General features: G+C 43.1%; 1 protein-coding gene across 1 annotated transcript; it reads left to right on the top strand.

Moving 5' to 3' along the window:
* Positions 1–60: 60 nt before the first annotated feature.
* Positions 61–27,448, top strand: adgra3 (adhesion G protein-coupled receptor A3). The gene is made up of 19 exons (XM_062444847.1): positions 61–1,052; positions 8,673–8,744; positions 13,982–14,053; positions 17,900–17,971; positions 18,090–18,161; positions 18,341–18,501; positions 19,208–19,421; positions 19,525–19,689; positions 20,271–20,472; positions 20,648–20,797; positions 21,501–21,659; positions 21,744–21,911; positions 22,108–22,312; positions 22,432–22,640; positions 23,050–23,174; positions 23,401–23,524; positions 24,083–24,228; positions 24,866–24,961; positions 25,680–27,448. The coding sequence occupies exons 1-19, from the start codon at positions 844–846 to the stop codon at positions 27,124–27,126; spliced, it is 4,068 nt and encodes a 1,355-aa protein (XP_062300831.1). The 5' UTR covers positions 61–843; the 3' UTR covers positions 27,127–27,448.
* Positions 27,449–27,906: the final 458 nt, after the last annotated feature.

Genomic DNA, 27,906 nt, shown 5'->3' with positions numbered 1-27,906 from the left:
CATTTTATGGAACTTGACGAGAGTATGGAGCACGGGGCAGGACGATGGGAAGAGCTGGGACTTCTCAATGGAACTTACTTTGAATACTTTACAAAGACACAGGAGAACCAAAAGACACAAAACAGCCACTTTGGATACTTTTTGTCAAGTGTTGTCGAGTAATTTGTTTAGTTTTTTGAAGATTTACAACGCACTTTGAGCTGAGGAGGGGCTGTTGTTGTGTTTGTTGCGCTTTTTGTGTGTCTGTGTGTGCTTTTTTTTTTCTCCGAGTAATTTGTGTCTTGGGAAGGAACGAGAAGGGAAACGTCTCTCCCTGTTGTTGGGTTCACTTCAGTCCTCTGAGGAAAAGTAAAGCGAGAGTTGCTGAAGTTAGTGAGGGGAACCCGGGATGACTGCAGCCGCCTCCCGTGGGAAAGCCACTCTGACTCGGACCCACGCTATGTCCAACAAAGAAAACCTCTCAACAACTGGATAAGTTATTTAGTAACCGGCTAGCGTACGCAGCTTTTTTTTGAAAATTTCGGGGATTAGCTGAGTTGGAGGAAATGAACATCGCGCCAGCATGGAAAGGGAATTATAAATGAGTCGTTGGGGCAAACAAAGAAGGACAGTCGGACTGAATACCGCCGAGCGAGGGGAAAGCCTTGTGAGAAATGGAGGAGGAAGCTTCACTTGAGCCAAACAAAATACTGGCAAATGTCTCATTTTTCTCTTTAACAGGGCCCGGCTTCCAGGTGACCTTTTTATAACAAAGCGACTCCGTATCAACAGCCAGTCTGGCGTTTTTTTCTTTAAATTTCTCTTTCGACAATGCTGCAGAGGTTTTCTAGCCGTGCGTGAAAAATGAGGGTGGATCTGTTGTTGCAGTTGTTTGTGATTTTGCTGCTCGTTGGCGGCGGAGGCTCTGCGGTATCATCTGATTGCAAATCATATGATGAACGCTCGAAAAGCTCTGGCAAGAGCCTGCCTACCGACAGGAAAGTGGTGTGCAGCAACATGGAGCTCCATCAGGTGTTACCGCCGGACTCCTTCCCCAACAAAACAGTCACACTGTGAGTATACAGGACATGCATTACATAGATTTCACCACTGATGCAGTTTTTACACTTTACTTTGCATCTTGGAAGTTGTATCACTCTTTTTTACATCTCTAAGTGAAGATAGCACACCTTCTATTCTCTGCATTGCAAGTTTGTCACTGTTTAAAAAAAAAAAAGTTAATCCTTCTAAAACGGTGTCATCAGTTTCTACACATAGTCTATATTCATAATGAAGAGGAAAACTCCTAATCAGGTTGTATCCTGTTCCTGTTACACAAGATATATATGGCATGACACTTGACTGAGGCTTTACTTCTGTCTTCTGCTTGTCAGCTATACATCACCCTTCCACAGCTGCATACTGTAATGGTGTAAATGTAAACCCTGTGTAACAGTAACCGCCTGGCTGCCTGGAAGTGTAGTGATTCACACACAGGAAGATGTTTTGGCTACTCAGTCAGGGCTCACACGCAAGAGCTATTCATTTGTCTTACCACATCTCTAAGGCATTTTAATAGCCTAAATGCAGGGCTGTGTAAAAGCAAACCTGGCCCTGAAATACACACTTTAATGTGGAGTGTTTTCGGATTGACAATACACCTCAGTGAGCCTAATATATTACCCCCTCTTGTGTTTTAAGAGGACAATGATTATACTTGTTTTGCTTGCTAAATAATCACCAAAGATCAAGTGATAATGTTCTTTTCTTATCTCAGGAGCAGCAGGTATCAGTTTTAGTGATACATTTGTTTGTATTTATGTGGCCATTTACCTTCAGAAAGGATGAAACACAAACATGATTGTGCACAAGTGTATATCTCTTATAAACCTGCACATGGATTGAGGTCATTAGATTTTTTTGAATTGTCAAAGCCTTTGTATTATTAGGGTTACGTGATTTTAAGTCATACCAGATTCAATAAAAGAGCAGTCTGGATGTCGGTTTACCACATAGTGCTTGACAGAACAGAACAAATGACATGAACAAAAACTAGCAAAAAGAAATCCAGAGTTGTGCGTCCAGAGCACTTGTGCTTTGTGGTGGTGGTGAGCGATGGGGGGAAATATGAGAATACCAGGGCAGGGTGCAGGACCAGAAAGAAAATAATAGACTCCAGGGAGGCAAAGGAAAGGAGAGAGTTTGCTGGTACTGTAGGAGTTAGAAGAGCATTTTCTGTGTGTTTGCTCCAAAGTAATGTACATGTGAGTCATAGTAAATACATTAAAACATCAATATCTACGTACTAGTACCATTCATGCAGCCATATTGGTTTGTAAGCATTTCAGGACAGTGTGGAAGTACATTTGCAGAGATATGAAACATGCTTGAGTAATGTTATCCCTAAATAAGAAGTGTTTCTAGTCTTATTTTTTGTAGCATAGAAATGCAGACGCAATTTGGAAAATGTACCGGCGAGTTAATCTGTTGAAATGCGAACCTGCCAACCTGCTTTGATTGTATTGCTGCAAACTGTAGAAAAACATGACCACAGTGTCTGTGATATCAATTATCCAAGGGAACGTTGTTAAGCTTGGATTTTGGGTTGCATTCACACTCATTTTGTGAGTTTTTGGAGCCAAAAAGCTCAAATTAGGCCAATGTGGTGAAGCTGAGGTTGGTCAAACACATGGTAACCATTCAACGTGGTCAGTAAAGTAGATATGACCCAAGACATGCTGCTTTTTAAGACTCAATTTTCCTTTAATTCAAATCCACAGATGTGAACAAGTGAACGTTGCTAATAAAAACCCTCTCTGTGTTAACAAAAAAAGAAAGAAAGAAAGTTAACATTGTAGTTCAGGAGAGATTGCAAGTTCTACTCACTTTATTAAAGTGTCAAACAGCCATAGAAGTGCATCGTAAGGAACTTCCACATGAGCTCCAACTCTTATCTGTCTTGGCTTATATTTGATAACTGACTGAAATAGAGAGCTTATCACCAACAAATGGTGCTGAAATCAGTCACTGCTAATGACAAGTAGGATTTGTTGTAAAAAAAAAAAAAAAAAAAAAGGCTTAAACTCAGTAAAACACTAAAACACATGTACGAATCCTAAAATGTGGCACCTTTTTTTTTTTTTAAAGAAAAAATTCAAATCCCCACAACTCTCTGTGTTATATAATCATACCAGTGTCCTCTTAGAAATTTATAGAATTCAAAATATGCCAATTCATTTTAGCTATGAACTGCTCTAAAGTCACAGTGAAGTGGCTGCTGGGCTCTCTTCCAGTCCTGCTGTTCGCTGTGTCTGTGTGTCTTCAGCGAGCTGGGAGTCTGTCATCTCGCTGTGACAGTGATGGATCAGAGGCTGAGCCAGGTTCCTCGTGATTTTTAGCATTGGGCTTAAAGCACTGCAAATACAGAGGATGGCCTCCACAGAACAAGAAAGATGTAATTAGGGAGGACGGATGCCAAGCGGTGCAATTCTCAGGGGATTCCATCCAGTCTGCACTTTTTGTATTTGTGGACATTTGTTTTCATCCATTGTAAGAAAAGTAAGAAACAACAACAACAGAGCTATCCTCCACCAGATGAACTGGGCAGTATGAGTTAGTTCTGATTACAGAACAATCCCATTCATCATACTTATCCCTCCTCCTTTTGTACTTAAGATTTCCTGTTTTCCTCTTCAGGGGTCTGGATTCTAATATGTGCACACTTTTAATCCAGGCTTTTCAGAGAACGAAAAAAAAAAAAAAAGAGAAGAAATCCACAAGCACACATTGAGAATTTGAGCAAGTCTTCAGGCTATGCTGCACTTATTGAACCACTGAGATAATTGCTTTGACTCCACGCCAGAATACTTACCACAAATATGGGCAGAACAGCCAGATCTCATCCTAGCTTGCCTTTTTTATTTTCAACCGTGCCTGTACATGAGCAGTCAAGCACCTATCATTTCACCAGGCTTGGGTAAGAGCTGGTGGTGTTAGTTTACCTTGACTTTGAATGCATAGGGTTAGGGTTAGTTATTCCGCGCGATTCAGCTCTGAATGCCTCCCTGTAGAGAAAAAAGGAAAAAGAAGAGTGATGCATTCCCGGCGTTTGTGCGCTCCAAATAATACCGCATGCCTAAGTAATCTGAGAGGAAATGACACAAATGTGTTTACAGCTGGCCTGTCCTCCCACGTCAGTGTAGGATCTGGCTAAAATACGAGGGCTGGAATTTAACCTTTGCCTGACACGCGAGGATAATTAAGGTTTGTGTGAATAGCATGCACATGAGCTTTCATTTCTGTGTGTACCTGTTTGAGGCCTACATACCTGTGCAGGCAGGAACTGACTGCATCTAAGCTTGCTGTACTCACCCGGCTCATATTTCTCTACACAGGGCTTGTTTAGTGTAATCAGGATCTGTTCACAGGAGCACCTGGGGTTGGACAGTTCAAATAAGCGCACCTGGTTTTGGCTTCCACGGAGCAGTGCAGGATTAATGACAGGAAGAAAAGCAGGGATTTCCTCCCTCGCTGCAGGAAAAGCTGGCCGCGTTTGATGACACATCGGAGTGCAGTAAACTGTTGTGTTTCACAGCAGAGCAAACTGGGACTTAGGGTTACGTTCGCATCTGGTTTCCTCGAAACTTGGCTTCCCACAGGTCAGACTTGTGTCGTAGTTTTGATTTCACATCTTCTAAATGTTGAGATGATGGTGAAGTCAGACGCATCAGTTTGGAATGCTGTGTCACTCATCTAATTTGTTTGTAATCCACAACATTACAAAGCTACTGTGTCACGCCGGGAGCCATTCAAGTGCTTGTTTAACTAGAACACAGGTGCCTGCAAGATGATGTTGTTTTTTTGTTGCTTTCCAGACAAGCCATCGGTCTAAAGGAATGCTCCAGTCTTTTTTCCTAGCAGTTCAGAGGTGTTTACAGAAGATATGAAAATCTCAAAGCCGAGACACTGACAGCTGCGCGTTTAGTCAGTTCTCAGCCTGTCATTTCACAGGCCTGTTGAGCTTTGACTTTGCCAGGTCGCCCCAAGCCTCAGTTAATCCCAGAAGAGCAGTTCAGTTTAGTGCGCAGACATGAGCTAAGTCTTTGCAATGTTGTCTTCTTGTCTCTGTTCATTTACTGCTCATCTGCTTTTATCCTGGTGTTGCATGGTGGATCATTTTTGCATTCAGCCGGAGAGCTATAAGGTGGTCTGTTGGATACTTAAAGAGAATATTACAAGGGCTTTGACTAAGAATGAAGGGGTAAAGAGAGCTATTTTGACTGATGCTCTTTTCAGATATCCTCAACACAAACACATTCATTTTACATGACTAGATAATACCCCAGTGTATCTCATGTAGAACAAAACCTCCTTTTCAACCCTTTGGTGCCCATTCTCTAAACAAACCCAAATAAAAAAGAGAGATCTTCATACACTGATGAATGGTGGAACAAGAAAGCGTTGGATAACACCAACAACTACCTTGGCAAGCCGCAGCACGTCAGCCATTGGATCAGTTCCCTTTTCCACCTGAGCTGAGGTCCGTTTTTCCATTCAGTATATTCAGAGTAAGTGACTCTAGACGGGTTTTATGAGCTCAACTGCAGCCTGAAACTTATTCGAACACTCCTTAAAGACTTGCAGCTCTGCGCTGGAGGGAGTTCTTTGTCTAAAAGCCCACTGAGCATGAAGAAAGTGTTGAGAGAGAAGCAGTTGGCTTTGTCCTTAAAACGCTATGTGCCTGTGAGGGGCTTGTGTAGCGGCTAGCCATTTTTAGCTCATCTCTGGTTAATGTTGTGCCTACAGCTAGAAGCGTATACTCTCGAAGGTGTATTTTCCTAAGTGAAAAAGAAGCCAGGCCTACCTTCAAAAGTGTCAGATTTACTCGACGCTGAAGGCAAGACAAAATGTAGGCCAATGCATTTTTATGTGCTTCCCCGTGACTCAGAGTAGAAATTCTGGTTTCAAGCAATGGCTTTCCATAAATGTCGCCGAGATTTATACTGTAGCATTAGTATCAGGGGACAGGATGTGAGATTTGGTAGGATCCCCCTGCAGCTTGTTCCTGGCTCTAGCTCAAGCGGGTCTTATCTATGCATCAAGATAAGGGAGACTCCACTCGGCCATCGTTTGAGGCCCAGCCCAAAGAAATTCCATAGACCTCAGGCCGGAGACAGACAGACAGTAAGGAAGCAGACCGTCTTGCTACAGGCGTCCTGAGGGTGGTGGGGACACTCACTGTTAAATGACTGTGATCTCCATACAGATTGGAGGCTTTGATGGATGCAAATAAAGCCTGTCTACTCATGGATATACCCCAAAACCTCTGTAGACATGCATAGGAATTTGTGCAGTTACCCAACAGGATGTCACAACTATAGCACACATCATATTCTACTCACATATATGTGGTAGCAGTTAAAGGTTTGGACTCACTTGGGAAGGTGTGTCCAAACCTTTGACTGATACTGCATATTTTCCATATCTCAACTGGCAGAAAATATAGCAGAGTTTCGTCTCTCTCACCAACGCCGGTGGTGTAAAGAAGACTCGGTTTTGCAGCCAAAGCATATTCCAACATGCCGAGGTCACACTCCTGTCATGAGGAAAGCGGGAGGGAGGGAGGGTGGGAGGGACAGGGCTTGCGAAGGAGGGTAAGCATGCAAAGAAGGGAGGGATGGGAAAAGAGGGCAAGAAAAAAAAGGGCTCATGACTCTCAGGAGAACTTTCTTTCACCGATTTATTTTGACGACCCGTAGAGTCACGAGGCTCGAAATGTGTATTTACGCGGCTACACTTGAATGATTCCCAAGACGTGTTGTGTTGAATTCATAATCTACTCTGTAAACCTAATTATACAATTTCTCTGTGAAGATGAAAAGGGCCGTCAGCGCTACATATAACCTCAAATAACTTCTTCTATTGAACCCCGGTCAATGTCGGTGCTACTTGATTTCTTTTCTAATGTTATCATAATGTGTTAAACTTTCCTGTCACTGTGTTACATGATTAAGCAGTTGCTCCTCTGGAAATTCTCTTATGATGCCATATAAAAAGGGTGATTATCAGAGCTGTATTACACATGACAAATACTGATATTTGGCATCCAGCTGAAAGAAGATGCTCCCTTAATTTCTGCATTTTTTCAGCTTCCTCAAGCTGGCATTCACTGCAGCACCATTGAATTGTAAAGTGTTCTTTATTTTTATACTATATCTCAGAAGGCCTGGCATCTCTGTCTTTATCATCAGATCATCATGTGTGCACGGGCAGTGATAGAATTTGCAGCCCCGACCGTCGTCGCGCTTAAACATCTGCCATTTCAGCATTCAGGAGCCTGCAGATGGTGAAACACAGGAACTGTTTGTATGTGAGCACTCGCCCCTGAGAGGCAGGGAGCCAAGCAGCAAATCTCCAATGAGCCTCCGCTGTCCAACCCTGTAATAAAACAACCCCTCTCAACACCCCATAATGACTCCAATCTGGCCCCGGGTTGCGGGTGCCACTAGCATGTCACCCACCACATCCCCTCCCTGCCGGGCCAGAAACATATGCTTACCGCGAGTCGCTGCTCCGGGGATTGTTCTGCTGGGAGGCGAGCAAAGACCCTTTGGGAGGAGTTGGAAGGAAAAGAGGGGAACTTGTCAGGGGATAGAAAGTGGAGCTTTAAAGTGCAACTTTGCACGGGGAATATACTGGATAATAAAATCAGGTTTATTAGGCAGGGAAGAAGTAATCAAGATTTACATTAAAGGGGTAACTAAAGAATACTCATTTCAGGTTCGGGTTATTTTGGGTCATATGGCATTGCATTGAATCCGATGTTAGTGGTTTATATCACTCATCGTTAAAAGTACGTAGAGCTTTTTTCTTTGGATCTAGACTAATTAAAGGTTTGCTTTGGTTTAATATGCTCAGCAAATAAGCATTTCCTCTTTTAATTTGATCCCACTTTACGGCTACATTTAATGACCTAAAAGGTTGTTCTAATTGTTCCATAAGCTTTTAGTTAATGTGGCGGTTGTGTGTGTGTGTGTGTGTATGTATGTGTGTGTGTCCACAATGAGTCGTGATGCTGCTCCGCTACAGATTACATTATGATACACCTATTCATATCTATTAAAGTCGAAAGAAGCCTTCACAGAAACATCTTTCCTTATCTCATTTGGCTACCTGACTCGAGAGATGCTGCCAATTTAACATGAAAGGAAACCCTCGGCTTAAGTTCAACTTGTTTTCCGTCTGATCGTCTCCCTACAGGCAGGGTACATTCTGTGACCGGGAGCTAAGTGTGGCTAGAGGACAAAGACTGAGACTTAATATTGTTATGTGTCAACAAGTAGCAGTGTGGCACCATTCTGCCCGTCGAAAAAAGGCGCTCCATTCTTTTTGAATGCGCTTTACCAATTTAATTAACACACATTCCTCGCTGATGCTATGAGCATTGTGGTTGTTTTTCTATATAAAAATTGTTGACACTGCCAAACATGAAATGAAGGTCCGCGTTAGTGTGAGGATTTGACCTAAGCCGCAAAGATGCCAACGCTATGCTAAGGAGTAAATATAGAATTACACACAGGAGTTAGTGTTTTGAAGCATGTATTAATATATTAAGATAACAAAAAATGTGCTGCACTTTCAGTTCTTTTCTCTTGCTTTGCATTAATGTTATTACTTTATTTTTCCCTCCACAGAATTTTAAACAACAACAAGATTCAAGAACTCAGAAATGGATCCTTTTTTGGATTGTCTACATTGGAAAAATTGTAAGTATATATATTTATTTCTGCTCATGATAGTAATGTAACAATGTTCACCGTCAACTCTTGTCTCTGTTACTGTTTTGAATGGATTTGAACTTTGCTTGTCAGTTTAAATATATGATTGGATTAAGATTCATGTACAACTTGAGGAAATAATGCTGGCTTTAAAAAGTAGTTATCAGTGTCTTGCAAAGCTATTTTCATCCTTGCCAGTGGATTTTTCTTTAATGGTGGTGCTGTGCTTCACGTCAGCATTGCTGTGCTTCACGTAAGATCTACAGTACCAGCGCATTAGCAGGAGTTATCAATCACTCCTCTAGTGAAGCTTTGGCTTGTGGCGTAGTGAGGTTTGTACAACACACGTTGGCTTCACGCCAGTGGAACATCCAGGTCATAGAAAATGAGAAGGCATCCGCAACAGCACTCTGCCCCAGTTAAGAATATCAGTCCATGATGGAGGACCGGAGATGGCACTAGAAAAGGCTAATTATAGGTGTAGCCCCCACGGTTAGTTGTTGTCTGCCTGGTGACATACTCAACATACAGCTGAGTATTCTGGAGATGGGGCCCGCTTTCTTCAAAAAGGAGTCAGATTGGCAACTTCTTTAACGCCCACATGATAGAGTAATAGTAGTATTTAACACAGGCTGTGTCTATTATTCTGTGGGAGAACCTAATGAGGGAAACTATGGCGAAGATGGAAAGGAGTTAAAAGTGATTGGTGAAGACATTTATTGGTGTATCTGCGTATGTTCTCTGATTTGTTGAACGACAGAGAGATGTCGCTCGTGCCACGTGAGTCTGACTTCAGAGATAGGAATGCCATTGCCCGTGTTTCCTTCCCACAGAGATTTCAAGAAAATGGCTCTGCGCCCGCACATATGGGCCATGGGTGATTTATCACCCTGGAATGGCTTCATGCAGATAAAATAACCAGACCATTAATGGCCTTGCTTTTACCCAAGGCTACAATAACACATGTCTGCATTGATATGGAATTCTAAGGGCATGTTTCTCATGTTATTCTTCTCCTGTCTGGCTGAAAAGACCAGAAATCTATAAGGCCATATTGTATTGGCCACATTTCGCTTTGTGGTGTGAGTTCATAAATAATGGCCAAGTTTATGTCCTCAATTGTTTGATAGCACAGATTATGGTTTGTTGATTTGAGTCTTCTTTCCCGACATCCTGTTTTTCTGGGTTATATTAAAAGACGCATATTCTCGTAAAGAGTGTTGATTCAGTCTTTCCGATTTTGGCACAAAGCATTTTTTTTTTTTAAACTTGCATGACAAAAACAGTATTTAACTATAATTCTGCTTTGTCTCCTACTCATCTTGTGGTTATAGTTTGTTGTTTTTAAGTTGCGTAAAATTGCACCGCAAGCCTTTCTTTGACTCGACTCCCATATTAATAAGACGTTCATGTTCTTCTAGATTGTTTATGGATTTGCAAGCGTTTTCCCTGTGGGCTCTTGAATTGGGTCAGATGTTAGTCTTTTTTTCCTTTCTTTTTTTTTTAAAGCTCAAGCCTAGAGGATAAACAGGAGACTCTGTGCTGAATGTGTTAAAAAGAGGGGGGAAAAGAAAGCTTTGATCTGTCTACACCAAGAAAGCCTTTAAGGCACTTGTGTGCTTTTGTCTGCGAGTGGCCGGCCGACTCGGTTGTAAACTCTGCTCTGCCTGTCGTCGCATCAATCCACAGGCAAGTTTACCTCCGAAAGCAGCTCCCATTGTGCCTTCAAAGGCCCCACCCCACTCCCGTCCACCCTCAACCAGTGAAGCAAGGATGGCTCGCTTGCTTTGTCATTGTAATGAGGCCAAGCCAAGGCCAGAGGTGTCAGCAATACAATTCCCACACACACACTCTCACACACATACACTAGGCACACTGAGGCCTCTCCCTCTCCAAAATGTTCCTATATACACCATCCCTCCCACCTTCCATCACACTCCCCTTCCTTTCTCCTCAAACTCTATAAGAAGGGGGAAAAAACTCCAGCATGAGTCTTTTTGAATGCACTCTAGAGGCTCTCCATCTTGCCTTTCACCACTCCTTACTCCCGTCTTCACAGCCCCCCCTCCCTCCACTCCACAAAGAAACTCTCCCTCATTTGGACTGTCTACATCCAGTCGCAAACACTGAGACAGCAGCTGGCTTGGGAGTGCCAGAGAGAGAGGGGGGGGGGGGGGAGAAAGAGGGGAATAGAGAATCGATTACGCCTATCCGGCACCCCGCGTGAAATTGCAAAGTAACTGTGGAGACCGCTGTGTTCGTCGGGGGGCCAAAGGTGTCCCCCTGCTTGGATATAAGCCACACAGAATCCCCATTATCACTCAGCTCATAGAAATACGAGCCAAGCTAGGCGACCGTCACATGCTAATTCCTCACTAAATCCGCTGGCTGTGGAGGAATGCTTATTGTGGGAAACAGGGGAAGGAATAACAGCTCCAGTGTTGAGTGTTTTTCTAAAGAATCGATTGTTGTCTATTCAAGAATGGCACATTACGTATAGAAGAAGTATGTAAGAGAGTCAATGATCAATGATCAGGAAGCTCAAATTTGCTTTTGTGAGATTAAAGCCAGCCTATAACTTTTTTCTTTTCTTTTTTTCTTTTTGAACACAGTCTTTTTACAAATTAAAAGTGGAATTCTTAACCTATAAAATACACCCTCAAACTCAATGTTTGTTTGTTTTTTTCACTACAACTTTACTTGGAATGGTTTGTGGTCGCTATAGTTACCAAACAAACTTTAATCAGATAATGCTGTGCAACTGACGTAAAGTACCAGTCAAAGGTTTGGACACACTTTCTCATTGAAGGAAATGCAAAGGTGTGTCCAAATTATCGTCTTAGTTCTTATCAGGTTTTATCACAATGATAAAATAAGAAATAAACACACTGAATTTAACCAGGAGACATGTTTGTTGTCAGGATTCCATATAATATCTTAAAGGATTAAATTGGCATTATTTTGACTTGAGAATCTTTGGAGATTAAAGGGAGATTGATAGTGCTGCTATATAGGAGCACAGTCTTGTTTTAAGATACATTTTATATTGATTACAATTGAGTGGGGCATCTTTTTATGGGTCCTGAAGGCATTTTTACCTATTAAAGAGGCCATCCATCATTGTGTTCAACTGGATAGTTATTCAACACCAGAAAAAGATTTGGAGTTCTCTAAATCTAAAGTGTGTGTTACATGTGTCTTTAAAAAAAAGAAAGAAAAAGGAACACCACCATTGGAAACCTGCCTTTGTGCCCCCGATAACGTTTCAGCAGTTGCTAAACCCACTCTTCAGTTTGGGCCCCGGTTAAAGAAGAGCTCTGGAAACGACTTGCAAACATTCAGCCATCCATTTCGTTTTAAGTATGGCGAGAAAAGCCTGGCATTTCTTTCCTGCAAATAGATTTAAAAGTTGCCAGGTCATGTGTGGTCAGCGGTCTCTGGAATCTGAAGTGCAGTCATGGATGGTTAAGCATGGGCTGGTTCTCGACTCTCCATATTTTATCCAAGAGTATTCCAATATCAGAACCTAGCAGCGGTTGCTCGCGCTGTTGCAATTTTGCAGGTTTATGAGCGACGGATATTTGAACTGTGAAGACAAACTGCAGTAATCATTAAGTATCACGACTGACGATGCTTTAAACAAGGTTTCTGAAGCCGTTAAGCTAAGCTAGAAGAGAAAGTGAAGCCTGAAAGGAACAGAACGCCTCGCACTCTTTCAGTCTTAGTCTCATAATTAAAAACCTTCGACCAGTTCCTGTTTGGAGAACATAAATCAGTCAGACTGGACAATATGTCAGCAAATCGGCAGTATTCCTAGTGGCATTGTTTTTCCTTCTGCACATTTTGTGGCTCGCACATGTGAGCTGTGAGTCGAACCACTTGACTCACCAGCCAGTCACATTCTGGACGTGGAGTCAGGAGACGTGGGCTGATGGTGTTTGTGTCCTGCTTTCTGTGACCTGTGACAGCTCCAAACAAAATTTACATGAAAGTGGATTATCTTCAGCAACAAGCAAATTAGCAGCCTTCACCGTTTTTTTGCCCAATACGCGCTCTGAAAACTGGCTCCCACTGGCTATCAGGGTGTTTGTCCTGCCATCTCATTTTTCTCTCAACACTCCTTCGCGGGGAAGCCAGTTCTTGTAGCTCACATCAAAAGCTTTAACGAGCAATAGATTTTCTTGTCTGTGACTTATCTGTGGCCACCTACCCACCTTCAGATGACAGCTCCTCGACATCAAACAGGCAAAGTTACCCAGAGGCCCTTTGTGTGGGTTCAGGTGGTGACTAAAAAGCCTCCTGAACATCCGCTGTAATGAGTGACTAGGTAGAGCCAGCACAGGTGAGCACTGCAGGAATTCTGTGACCGCAAGCCTTTGAACCTCAAGGGAGGGAGTTCTGAAGGTGGTGGTGGGTGGGGAGGGGGGACTACCTGACCCTTAAAAAACCCTTTAAGAATCAAGTTGCCATGACAGCAGCTGTGTTGTAATGATGGGTGGGAAAGGCTGGTAGAGGTATGAGTGTTCCTCAAAGAGTGTTCATAAAAAAAGAAATGCATGTGCTATGTATAATAAAACCTCATTATAATTATTATTACAGGTGTCAGTGATTGTATATCATTAGGTTACATAGATGGTAATGCAAGTTCTTACTTATCACTTTTTTTTAGAAGCAGAGTGGGGTTTTTTGGCACTACTTCACCTATCTAAAAGATGCATGGAGAAGGGGGAAAAGGTCTAAAAAGGTTGAAGCTCTAGCAACATTTGTAGTATATAGAAGTTTTGGCCTATTATTAGCCCAACATATTTCAGCCTGTGGCCTTCATTAGGGTGGATGACCTGAGGAAGCCCTACAAGTGTGGCCCTAGCTTTGACCTTTTTTGACACTTTCACTTGCCATGACACTAATGTTAAAACATGGTACTGTAGCCCAGTAGTTTTTTTCCCAGTTATAGACCTAATTTCTAGGTATATAACTGGAATATTCAAGGTCCAGTGTGTGCACAGTAATGAACCTTATATCTGCATATCTTATAAGTTTTACCTGCTAATTAGGAGTAGCTCAGGATTAAAACAGGTCAGCAGAAATACATTTTAAATAAGGGGGGGGAAAAGATCTCATTTGCCATCCAATGCAAAGCAAGAATCTTGTCATCTACATTCTATTACATTTAGTTATGTTGCTGCATGCTCTTGACCTCTTTTTTTTTTTTTTTTTTTTTACAGGGACCTGCGGAGTAACATGATCAGTCGTATTGAACCGGGCGCGTTCCTTGGATTGCCGTCGCTCAAAAGACTGTAAGTAATGGTTGAGATTCTGCAGCCTCACTGTTTCTTAACTGTGGTTTCTACAGGTGTCTGTATACATTTACCCTTCCCTTTTACTCAACTGTTTTTTTTATTGCATCCAAAACATCTAAATTGAATATTTTTTTGTTAATAGCAAGCCAGTTTGGAGCACTTGCTCTAATTATTTATCATGTTAGAATAGTTCTTTATGACTTTTACGAGTGAAATTTGTGATTTTGTGTTTGAAATGTGCCTCAAGCCTTTTTTCTTTTGGTTTTTTTAAATTGGTTAAACTGTTGTGTTTTGTAAAATACATTCCTTTACAGTCAGTGTTGTGTTTGGGATGTTCACGTTCTATATTTAATAGAATTCTGGACTATTTGAGAACTTCCTGTGGTGACTCTTGTGGCGTATATTGTGTTTATAGCAGCTGTTGTTTTTATCTATATTTGCAATGTGCTGTGCTGTGTTCGAGCGGGTCCAGTGTGTATCCAGTGTCCATGAGGGAGTATGGTCAAGCAGTAGTCTATTCCTACTGCCTTGTTTTGTCTGGCCTTGTGCCAGAGACCACTGCAGACAGCGTGAGGCCTTCTATACTTTCACACACTCACAAAAATGAGGGCGAGAGCGGGGACATAAAAACATCTGTGTGTGTGGTGTCTGTGAATGTCACGTGAGGATAATTTTGATGTGCAGAGAATGTATCTAGTTATGAATACATCTGGGATATGTGGTGTGTGTGTGTGTAGGTGTGTGTCTGTGGTCAAAAACTGTGTACTGTGTATAGTCGTGTGTTTCTCTTTTGAGTATGAGTGAGAGCAAGAACACAGCATGAATTGGAATCATCCGACAGTACCCACCCGCTGCCAACACAAACTTGAGCTTGGCTGCTGCTGCAGAGCAATAAGAGCGAGACAGGAAGGCAGTCAGCTCCTTGGCTCACACCCTGCCTCATTTCCCCCTCCTGCGCGTTGCATATTCATTCCACACTCAGATGGACTCATGCCTGCCTATATGTCTCTTGCATATTAACGCCTTTTACCGCCAGCGCAAGATAGTCAGGAAAAAAGCTGCTCTTATCGTGGAGCGATCGGCAACCGCACATGGAAATGCATGTTCCAGAGTACAGTTCGGTTTCGCCTGAGGGTAACAAAGTTTAATTGGCCCCCACCACTCGTCTGAGTTAATTTCAAAGGGTGGTAGACGCTCGCTCGACTGTAAAAAGGAGGGAGCTCAGAAAAGAAGAAGAAGAAGAGTTTAGGAGACGATGAGGCAGTGCTGGACCCTGGGAATGTAAACACAGAAGCCCTACATCAAGGTTTGGCATCTGCAGCTACACATCCACCCCTACTTTTTTTTTTTCTCCTTGAGTTTTAGGGAAGTGGGAGTGGAGTTAATTGGCAGGGAGGAATCCACACAAATACCTTTTTTCTGTGATGATATACAGCATTCATTTGGGCACAGAATCCACCACCTTCCTCTTTGTCCTTCTTTGACTCCCTTCTAACCAGGCTTTAATTTTCCCCCCATCTGTTCAAACTCCCACCAACACCAACTCAGTTTTACCTGACTCGATTTCTTCTCACTTCAAGACGTGCCATTTGGAGGGCCTATTTATCTTATGTGTCTTGTCACAGAGCGGTGAGAGGGACATTTAAAAAAGACAGCTGCACAGGTTTGGATAAAAAAGGGTTCAACACGTCAGACATGAGTTTTACTGATGAATTAACAAACAGCTTTTGCGTCAACACAGTTAAGGGGAAGTTGGATCAGTAAGTTAACATATTTACACTTCTGTACGTCGTATTGATCACATCAGGGTTCCCAAAAAGCTCTCTCCACACTAGATTAAAGAATGGTCACAATAGAAGCAGAAAAGGTTGAAGATCCTAACTTTTTAGCTCCTAGTATGGGTCACACTCCAGAAATGCTGAATCCTTCCCACTTCTTCACTGCAAACCTACCGTTTTTAATACAGGCTCTCTGATTTCTCACTACAGCATGCAAACATCCTTCCTCTGACACTATACACATGCACTATACACATACACATGCACCGTATGGATCCCTCTTGCCTGAAACCCCTTCACTCCGCATTCCACCGACAGCTGAATGCTCCCTGCTGGAGCCTAATCACATCGGGCTATTTTTGCCTCCACTCCTCGTATCGTTCGCAGCAACTGACCCTGCCACACTGAAACAGTCACCGGTGCTGCTAATTTGCTACATGCCTGTGGCTGAATGGTGCGTTCGAGATGCGTCTTTGGTAATGAATACAAGTCCACCGTGCCCATGAGGAAGAGCAGTTGAGAGTTCAGTCAGTAATGGGTAGATAGCTGTAGAAGAGGAATCAGTGATATGTGGATTTATTTGCTTTGTTTGTAATAAATTGTTACATGTTAGCACAGAGCCCTTGTGATAAAGTTAATTGAAGTAATAGCAGCATTCATTATCTTGTCTAAACTCTTCTATCTCTTCGTCTATTACTGTAAGTTGAGCGTTTGAATCCAGGCGATAAAGTGAGATGAAAGTGGTGAGGGAAGCCCCCCCACCTCCTCCTCCCCCTCATTTCTACTGCGTTATCCTTCCCCTGACACACAAACGCTCGCACAAATTGACAAGCCTGCAAAAATGCTCATTTTTTTCCCTTCTTCTCTACCAAGTGGAACTAATAACCTCACACAGTAAAATTCCCCAGCTGGTACCTTAAGGACCAACACCAATAATTACATAAATGCTTGGATGTTAGCATATGCCTGACAGCCATTTTCCAGGTATCACTCGCGTTGCTCAAGCACCTCAGGATACAGTTGAAGCTGGCAGGTTGAAGAAATGATCTGCCTTTTTCTTCCCTGCTCTAGTTTCTTGACTTGGCAGCTTGCAATGATTGGATAATACACAGAGGAACATGTGTTAGAGCTGTTGTTAAGGTGCTTTGACTTTGAACCTCAGTCACTATGACTAGTTGCTTCAAAATGTTATCTTTTTGCGAATTTAAATGTATTCTGTTATCACGCTCATTTTGATTGTCGGATAGTAACCTTGTATGATAACTTATCAAATCTATTTAGTCAGTGGAGCTTGATTGAACTTTTTTTTGTTTGCTTATCGGTAGTTTTTCTCACTCTTGGCCTTGGAGAAAGGACAACTTTCTTAATACTAAGGTTTAACTCGGTATAATTAAGTTAAAGCTAGTCTGTGGCAAAGTCCCTTCAATGTATATTATCAGATAGGTGAGTGTAGTTGATCTAGAATCTACTCTTTGCAGCCATTTCTAAATGTTTGCACACTGGCTGTAATTCACAGACGCTGGATCAGTTAGACCGTGAAGCCGTCTGCGATTCCTCCTGAAAGGCGTCAGGAGTCTCAGACACTTCCATCTGATGTTTGCCAGAGACATCATGTCAGGTCACATCCAGAGGAGAGAAACACACACTTCTGACGTGTTTGACATTAATCACATGCGATTAATCACCTCCCAGTGTGTTCCTCTGCCTTTTGATGTGTAGGTTCCCTCTCAGAGGCCCACACAGACATTATCTAAAATCACCTTGAAAGTTGTAAAGCTGTCAGCTGAATTTTTTTGGGCTCTTTGCCTCAACTTGCCTCTGGTAAACTTGTCTTTTTTTTCTTTCTTTCTGTTAATCTCTGCATCTTAAACATTTTCCCATTTATCCCTTTTTCTCATGAGGCAATAAGATTTTTTTTTTTATAGCTTTCCTTGTCGTAAAACATTCCCAGGCCTAATTCAGCTGGCTAATTATTGGACTTTTAGACCAACTGTAACTGTCATCTTGCATTATGTCTGAAATATGGACGAAATAAGCCAAACCTCTTTTTCTGTGTTCACTACAGAGACCTGTCCAACAACAGCATCGGCTGCCTCAATGTAGACATTTTCAAGGGACTTACCAGTCTGATCAAACTGTAAGTTAATACTGTTTTTATATTGTGTGATGAAATGTTGAATGAAAATAATCAGTATATTCATAACTTTATAATATACTTGGAGAAATAATCATTATTATGTTTGACATCTTTCCAGAAACCTTTCAGGGAACATGTTCTCTTCATTGGCTCAGGAGACCTTTGACAGTCTGGTGTCTCTGAAGTCACTGTAAGTATAATGACGAGTCAGCATTTTCGCTATGCGCTAAATTATGACAGCAAAGTTACATTTTTTTCCCCATCAGACAAACACCTGTTAGTCACTGTAGTTAAATATTTGCTTATGACCCATCCCTTAAGCCTCCATTCTGTGTGTGGGTGTGTGTGTGTGTTTCTATACGTCTCTAGGGACTTCCAGACACCTTTTCTGCTGTGTGACTGCAACCTTCTGTGGCTGCTGCGTTGGATCAAAGAAAGGAACATCGCGGTCAAAAACACAAAGTGCTCCTATCCCCAGTCCCTCCAGGGCCAACTCATTACCTCCATCAGACCAGAGCTCCTCACCTGTGGTAGGGACACACACACACCTAAAAAATAAAAAAAATTAAAAAAAACTGCAAAAAACGGCATGTGTATATATTTACACAGATTTGACTCAGCACAAATGTATCACCCTGAAATCTCAGAAGCTGTAACGCAAGCAACTTTGCATATCATTCTCAGAGCAGCAGCACTTCTAACACTTTAAAACTGAATCATTCATCATCTCGGTGACACGATCCGATGTGTCATTTGTCCAGTCACAGACATTTTGAAAGGTTAAAATAAGTCACGCAGAGCAGATTGTGCAGTCAGAAGGGCACATTGTCTCTTTAATTTCTGTGTTTTGGTATCAGCGAGGCCGGTGTTTGGGGAGCAGGATGACATGGGTTATAAGAGAAGGGCTGCCCGGGCCAGTACTGCCTTTGTTTGTACTTGCTCATGTCTTATCAGTTTGGCACTCATCACTGTGGGGGGATTATGAAATGCATGGCACACATATAGCAGGAGCCAGTGGCCTGACACGAATGAGAAATAGCAGTTAAGTAGCCTGAATTTAAGGCACTGTTTTTAGATTCTTTGTGTGTCCAAAAACTGCTGAGAGTGAAATAAAAAGATAAAATGTCCTCAGTAAATATTGAAAATGATTTGTGATAAATACCAGGTAACATTTATTATACTGTGATTTTCTGACTCTCCTGTTTCAAGGCATTCATTTCTGTCTGATTCATCTAGATGCACCGCTCGAGCTGCCCTCCTTCAAGCTCACTCCATCCCACCGTCAGGTCGTCTTTCAGGGGGACAGCCTGCCCTTCCAGTGTCAGGCCTCCTTTGTAGCCGAGGACATGCAGGTGCTGTGGTACCAGAACGGCCGCATGGTCAAGTCCGACGCCACCCAAGGCATATTTATTGAGAAACATATGGTGCAGAACTGCTCCCTGATTGCAAGGTATTACCATGTACATCCACGTTTCTTACAGCTTATGCAGAATTAAATCTGACAGGAGAACATGATAAAAACATTTTCTTTTGTCATGTTTTATTTCCATCAGCGCGTTGACTATCTCAAACATCCAGCCGGGTTTTACCGGGGACTGGGAGTGTCTGGTCAGCACGAGCAGGGGCAACAACACCAGGATGGTCCACATCGTGGTGTTGGAGAGTTCGGCCAAGTACTGCGTTCCCGAACGCGTCTCCAACAACAAGGGAGAGTTCAGGTTAGTGCGCACGCATAACCAGACACAGCTGCTCACTTCATAATAGAGGAATGCAGATCTCCACTATCTATAAATGTAAAATGGATGTCAGATTAATCCAATGACACATTTCACCCAATAATCTCTGTAGTCAGTTTATCCTTCTACCCAAAAGTGGTGCACTGTGCTATTTAGAAAACCAATTACATCAGCAAATAGTATTGCGTGTTTATTTATAAATAATAAAAAGTGGGTTTAACTCCTGCAGAATAAAATATTTCAGACCTTGTGATTTGCATATTGTACAAGCTAAATAAAGATTTGTCCTCAGAAATTAAATATATTACATAAGTATGAACCAATATTGTCATTATTATATGAGAATTAAGTGTTTCTGGCTGTGATGGGCCAGCACTGCCACCTTGTGGTTAAACACATGCACTACCAAGCAGTATCACAGTGTTGAACAGGATGATGCTTCTGCTTGTTATACACATCGTGGCTCCACATGATACAAAGTAAGGAGGAAATAAGGACACTGCACATGTAAGCTAATCAGGATCGGAAACAGCTGGACTGTGATTTATTTGGCTGCTTTCCAGGTGGCCGCGGACCCTGGCAGGGATCAGAGCGTACCTCCCCTGCAACAGACTGCCGACAAGCGCGGGCACCTACTCAGGCAGCTCCGGTGAAGAGCAGCGGGCGTGGCGCTTCTGTGATCGCGAGGGACTGTGGGCGGAGGAGGATTACTCCCGCTGCCAGTTCCAAAAAGATGTCACTAGGTTTCTCTATGTCATCAACCAGGTGTGTGTCTGTTGGGGCGGCTTGTGTTTATTCATTCTCTTCCCCTGTGCAGTCAGAATTTACATCAGTTACATCAGTACACTGTCTTTGCTCTACGTTGATCGGAGAAGCTCGTGTCCTCAGCTGCACTTCTGACCATTTCAACCCTAATATTCTCCCCGTATCTTTCTCCTAGATGCCTCTGAATGAGAGCAATGTGGTGGCCCGGGCTCGTCGACTCTTGGTGTACACAATCGACGCTGCCAACTTCTCAGACAAGATGGACATTATCTTTGTGGCTGAGATGATTGAGAAGTTTGGCAAGTTCGTTGAGAAGTTTAAAGATGTAAGTATTGTGTCCACATTTCCAACCCCAGCATCAAGCAAAGCACTTTGTGAATATGAATGAAAACAAACAGTGTAACCTTTAATGTCAGAGGTAGGTATGTTTTATACAAGCTTAACTTCAGAGCAGAATGTGAGGCATGCATTTGGCACATCACCTCATTCAAGGACAAATAGATTAATGCTCAACAGCTGTTTGTTGTCACTTTGTTTAATGAGAAAGGATGTCTTGTCATGACTTTCAGCACAGCTGTAGGCCCGACAAAAGAAAAAAAATGTTTTTAAAGTGATGGAGCACCTGACATGTTGTAAGTGATGTAGGCAAGGATTTAGACTTTTAAAACATATCAAAGTTTAATATGATGACAGCATGCTTGAAAGGCTTTTCTAACAGTCACTTAGCTACAACAAGAGTCATGTCAAGCATCTCCTTCCAGCATCTGTTTAGTGCTGAGTTATACAAACAAGATGCTGGGTGAGCACATTCATATTTTATGCTGTAAGTCATACTTATGTATTCACTCCAGTAATTAAGATTATGAGCTGTTGAGCTGCTAGTAAATATAATAAGTGGATGTTTGTGGGTGACAGAAGTGATAATTATGATGCTGGGTTAGCCTTTTTTTCCGCTCCAAGTCAATGCTACTGAATTTCTCATCTGTGTTTTTCTGTATTTATTTATTTCTATTTATCTTGTCTCCTAGCTGGGTGAGGTGATGGTAAGCATGGCCAGTAACTTGATGCTGGCGGATGAGAGGGTGCTGTGGATGGCTCAGCGCGAGGCAATGGCCTGCTCCCGCATCATCGCCTGCCTCCAGAAGATTGCCGTCTACCGTCTGGCCACGGCACAGCCCTTCTCCCTGGTTAGTTCCCGTTAACAACATTGTGTCACGTTGCTCTACGTTTTCTAAAGATGTCAAATTTGACTGTTCCCGTTGTCCTCTCAGACTTCCCCCAACATTGCACTGGAGGCCCACACCGTCAGGGCCAACGACTGGAACGGCATGACCTGCATGTTGTTCCAGAGGCCCGGCCCTGACCGCACACCCGGCCCGGACCGCCAGCTCACCTTCAAATGCAACACTACCAGCCCCTTCTCCAGCATCCTTCACAAGGTCAGCTCCTAGCAGGGATAATTACATTTTGTTCGGAGTGTCTTTTGGGATGGTGTTGTTTTGTTCTTATTGCATCTTGTAAGCACATATTTTAGGTCAATTCATCAACCTTAAAAATAATTAATTAATACTTAGATATGTATTTTAAAAATCTATCATAGTTAGATTCTTACTGTGTTGTCTTTTATCCTTGTAGAGCACCATAGTGGAGGCGTCCCTGCAGCTTCCTCAGTCTATCTTCACTCAGTCTGCACTCGCTGGGCAGGCAGACGACACAGTCAAGCTCCACCTACTGGGCTTCCGCAACGGCAAGTTTTTCCCCTCCACCGGCAACTCCTCCCAACTAGCTGATGGAGGGAAGAAGAGGAGTGTGGCCACCCCTGTTATCATGGCCATGATAGGTGAGTCTGAATGTTCTACAATTGTGTTGAATATGAGACAGCACAAGAAAAATTAAATAACCATTCATCTCAATTACAACAGAAAGCTTACATATTTTCTAACGTGTGTGTGTTATCAGACGGCATGTCCCTGCGTGTACTGCGGACCCCTGTTAACATCACCCTGAGACGGTTTGCCCGCGGCTCGGACGCCGTGTCCGCCTGCTGGAACTTCAGCCTGGCGGGAGGACACGGAGGATGGCAGAGCGAAGGCTGCCGCATCCTCGGCCATCACGACAACTTCACCACCATATCCTGCAACTCTCTGGGCAACTACGGCCTGCTAATGGTAGGAACTGTAGTTGGGTTATTCTTCTTTATGATCATGTTTATTGCATGGCATAGAAATGATTGGCTGTTAGTGAGGTGATGTTTTTCCAGTGATCAGCAGCAGTTAGGATGGGATAGTCAGTGGCATAACTGTTAATTATAATCCCATATCATTCATTATATTTGTTTTTCTTATAAAACACTTCTTTCAGTAATTTAATTTTCAGAGAATTCTAAAATGTATTCATAAAAAATGACTCAAATCGATTAATTGTTTAAGGAAGTCAATTAAGATGAATTCTGTCATTTAATCAACTAATCATTGCACTTCTGTCTATGAGCATTATCATTCACGGGTTGTGACATATAATGACACAGCATAAAATCATTACTTAAAGTGTGGATTTGTTATCCCATTTCTTTTGCAGGACCTCAGCAGTAAGGAGCATTTATCTCCCAGCATCCAGCCACTGCATCCAGTTATCTATGCCACCACTATCATACTCCTACTCTGCCTGTTCACTATTATTGTCAGCTACATCTACCATCACAGGTAAGAGGTTTTTTCTTTTTGCACTAATTGGAAAATGGAAGCACATATTTTAAAGGAATGCAGTAATGGGTAGATAGCGTAATAGTATTGGAGTAATTAGGCTAATGCATTTATTAATGTCTTTTTAAAAAGAATTGTATCTACCTCCTCAGTCCCCATATTCACACTACACTGCATAACAGTTTGTTCTATCTTTGCTAACTCTGTGATGCGGTCCTCACTTCAGGTCTGTCCGTGTCAGCCGTAAGTGTTGGCACATGTTGGTCAACCTCTGCTTCCACATCTCCCTCACCTGCGGGGTCTTTATCGGTGGCATCAATCAGACGCGCTATGCAAGTGTCTGCCAAGCAGTGAGTATACACCACCGCACACCTCCAACACTCCTGCTGTGCATGCTTCCCCCGTCCACACACACTCACCCCCTCACGCCCTAAAGCTTAATAGTCAACAGTCAAAATTGAACAAGTGCTTTGGATGTTTTCAAGGGGAAAAACAAGGTTGAAAAAGTTGCCTTTGGATAAGTTTACTCCGCTTGTACAACTTGTGGAAACAGTAAAAGACACAAAAAAAGATGGCTTGAGGCAATCCTACATCTCCGCTCATGGTGTGTTGTGTTGAGACCTATAACTTAATCATTTTTCCCCCCACCTGTATGAAATGTTGGCATATAACTCTCTCTAACCCTCTGGCATCAAACAACTGTATATTTCACAAGATGATTTTTCATCCCGGGCTGATGATGATGACATGCTCAATATAAAAATGGTTAAGGATCATCATGTAGTGCATTACATCATTTATACTTTTATCGATGTTACTTGATTTCACACATGTTGCATTCAGTCATTCGGCTGTAGGAGATCGACTGGATGTCTTTTTGGTGTTGACGAATGTGCAATCTCTTCCAGGTGGGCATTTTGCTGCACTACTCAACTCTGGCAACAGCTCTGTGGGTGGGTGTGACCGCGCGCAACATTTACAAGCAGGTGACGCGCAAAGCCAAACGCTACGAAGAGCTGGACGAGCCGCCGCCGCCGCCACGACCTATGCTGAGGTATGACACGGCAGCTCTCCACATGCAGCTCGAACACAACACAAGAATGTAATCTGGGGCAAATAAAGCGGATATATATGACATGTCTGTTTTCCTATCATCGTACTGTTGCTGTTTGTAGGGCTGCAACGAACGATTATTTTCTCAATTAACTGATTAGTTTGGTCCATGAAATGTTGGAAAAAGGTGAAAAATGTTTTGTCAATAACAGTCCATAACCTAAAGATATTCAGTTTACGCTCATAGAAGACCAGACAATTCACATTTTAGAAGCTGAAATCAAATCAAATCTTCTTCAAAAAAGTCCCCAAAATGACTCTGACAATTTAAATCTATACCAGTGTTTGTAATGTCAATAAAAACTGAAAAATAGGAGTATATTTCTGCAAAATATTATATACAATACAAACAACGGCTGTGATGTTTACATGTTTATAATTTAGATTTTTAGATATTAGTTGGTGTATGTCACTTGACTTTCTTTGGATGTAAGTGTTTGTGTGTGTTGCAGAGATTACCACATGGTGTCAGTGTAGAGGCCTGGTACTTCATTGAACTTCAGTGTCCAGTTCATGCACACTGACACAACTTGCAAAGATTAAAGCAGGATCATGTTTGTGTGCTCTCTCTCCATTAGGTTCTACTTAATTGGCGGAGGGATACCCATCATTGTTTGTGGCATCACTGCGGCAGCCAACATCAAAAACTACGGCAGCCGGACCAATGCGCCATAGTAAGTAGTCCCTGTATAGAAAGCTATTAGAGTTCCTATGCCTCAGTGTGTGCTCATGAAAAAATGCTGCGTCACTTTATCTGGAAAGCAGTATTTAATAAAGACACATCCGAGGCTTCATCTTTTACACTCTGTCTTCAGGAGGAATTGGCTTGTTATTGACTGGCCAGACTGCACTGCTTTGGTAAATGTATATTTATATGAAAGTAGGGAAAGTTTATTCCCTGAAGCTCTGATTATGGAGTCCTATTAATGGTATGTGCATCCAAGCAACAATCAACTGCTGCCAGTTTACAGCGAGCTCTCCGTACCCCCCCACCCTCCCTCTCTTTGCAAGCAGCAGCTGTTTCGATTGCATTGTGGCTGACTAATTGAGAAATCTGGACCCGTATCTGTCTGAAGTCTTTGGAGTTTAATTAATTTCTTGCAAGCAAGACGAATCCAGCCTGTGTTATTAAATGTAACGGGACAGTTATTGTAAAAGTCAGACACCAAAGTTTTCCAGAGTCATTTCAGTTTGTGAAGAAAATAGTCACGATGACAGATTAAGATGAAAAGATGAAGTATTCTTTTAATGAGCTGAATTTTCCTGCTTGGAGTTGCAATAAAATTGTAAGTTATCGCTAGTAGATTATACTGATGTGACTGTAAAATACTCGTATCTTGCATGAGATGGAAGAATTTGTCTGATTGGCTCGCCTTACTGTTCTCTCTCTAGTTGCTGGATGGCATGGGAGCCCAGTATCGGAGCTTTTTATGGCCCAGTGGGATTCATCATCTTCGTGGACTGCATGTACTTCCTCAGCATCCTGCTCCAGTTGCGTCGGCACCCTGAGCGCCGTTACGAGCTTAAGGAGCCGACAGAAGAGCAGCAGCATCTGGCTTCAGCCAACAGCGAGGCTGGACCAGATGGTCCTGGCAGCCACTGCCACCCCCTCACTCTCCAGCTCCAGTCGCACGAGGCGGCGTCCTCCATTGTGTCTGCTCCCCACGCTGTGCCCCTGTCAGCCCTGGAGAACGAGCACACCTTCCCTGCTCAGCTGATGGGCGCGGCAGGGGCGTTAGGTTTGTATGTAGCCCTCTGGGTGTTTGGAGCCATGGCTGTGTCACAGGACCACCCTTTTGACTTAGCTTTCACCTGCCTGTTTGGCGTGGCTGCGCTGGCACTCGGGGCGTTCATACTGGCACATCACTGTGTCAACAGGCAGGATATGAGGCGCTATTGGTCTCAGGCTTGTTGCTCTGGGAGACGAGCCTACTCCGCACAGGAGGATGTCCTCCTGCCTCAGCCAGGCGTGGCAATGACATCCACAGCAGGATCTGCTAACAAGGCAGATGGGGAGTCATCAAAGTGTGGTCACAGCAGCGCAGACTCTTCTTACACAATTAAGAGCGCCCCGAGCGTGCGCAACTCTGCCCACGGCAGCAAGCTGACCAATCTGCACGCAGAGGCAGCTCAGTGCAAGTCTGTCTCGGCACCAGTGACGGCCAACGGTGCTGCTGTTTTGGACAACAGCCTGACTGAGCATTCGGTAGACAATGAAATTAAAATGCACGTTGCACCAGTTGAGGTGCAGTTCCGCCCGATGAACAACATTAACAATCCCGCAGCTGCCACTAACGGACACACAGGCAGGCATCACAAAAACAGAGCACGAGCGCACCGGGCGAGCCGGTTAACAGTGCTGCGAGAGTATGCCTACGACGTGCCCACTAGTGTGGATGGCAGCGTTCAGGGCGCCCCCCACAGGCGGCACCACCATTATGACATAGCAGCACGCAACAGCCGACGGGCCGCCTACATGGCCTACAGAGAGCGACATCAGAGCCAGCTACAGCATGACAGCAGCGACAGCGCAAGCCTACCACGGCGCTCTCGCTACGCAGACAAGGGAGGCGGCAGCACTCTAGGTAATGGGACAGTGGTGACCGTGGAGGCTGAGCAGGAGGCTGCAGCTGTAGCATCAAGCTCCAGTAAAGACTCTGGTCCCATAAAGCAGCCCAGCAGCACAGAACTAGAAACCCAGCCTAAGTCATACGGGCTCAACCTCATCACTCAGAACGGTGGCACACTGAAAGAAAATGGACAACCTGTGCCTTTAATTAACTCAGAGAATGCAGCCAGTATAAAAACCGGCTTGTGGAAACATGAAACTACTGTGTAGCGACAGTTTCCGTCCCAAAGACTGCATAGTAATATGCTCTCGTCTTCAAACTGTGAAATGCCTTTTTTTTTTGTCGTTTTTGGATTGTACATTTTTTTTTGGAAAGAGTCTTTTGAAAATGATAATTGGAAAAATTACCCACATTACTACCACTGAACTGTCTTTGTAGATATGTTTTTGTAAATGGTCTATTTTTATAACTTTTAATCCCAACTCCTTTATTCCATTTGAGAGTTCTGTACATGAAACTGCATGGTCTGAACTGTAGCCCTGTTCATACCCTGAGGGGCTTTTTTTCAATTTTCTAGTTTGTCCAAACAATAATAAAAAAAAGTTCCATTTACCTAATTGAAAGTTTTTTCTTTTTGTTATCACACTCATAATCTCTTCTCGGGTCTCTGCAGCCAGTGCAAAGGTGAGTCAGAGCTGTTTTGTTTCTAAGAATTACTCTTGCTGACAATATATGACAAGCTGATAATTGGGTTTTTCACTGACCTTCAGGTGGCCTCAGGTCTCTTTCTCTGCAGCGGAACAGCGCCTTAATTGCAGTGGCTTTGGGCTCCGTAGGTGTTTTCTCCCTGGCTGCTGTCAGATTTGATGAGTGCATCACATGCTGGGCTCCCGCTGACTCGATGCCCGGCCTGTGATTGACAGCTGACTCACAGGGCAGCACATCCACCATGAGAAGAAAGGATAATGAGAGGAGTGTATTTTCTTGCTCCTCCACCTCCTTCCATTCTGTCTCATCCACAGCCGACAGCTGAACTAAAGTTTCACTCC

The sequence above is a fragment of the Scomber scombrus genome, chromosome 23, assembly GCF_963691925.1.
Source record: "Scomber scombrus chromosome 23, fScoSco1.1, whole genome shotgun sequence".
Classification (NCBI taxonomy): Eukaryota; Metazoa; Chordata; class Actinopteri; order Scombriformes; family Scombridae; genus Scomber; species Scomber scombrus.
Note: the sequence above shows the minus strand (reverse complement) of the source record. Positions and strands in the feature narration are given on the sequence as shown.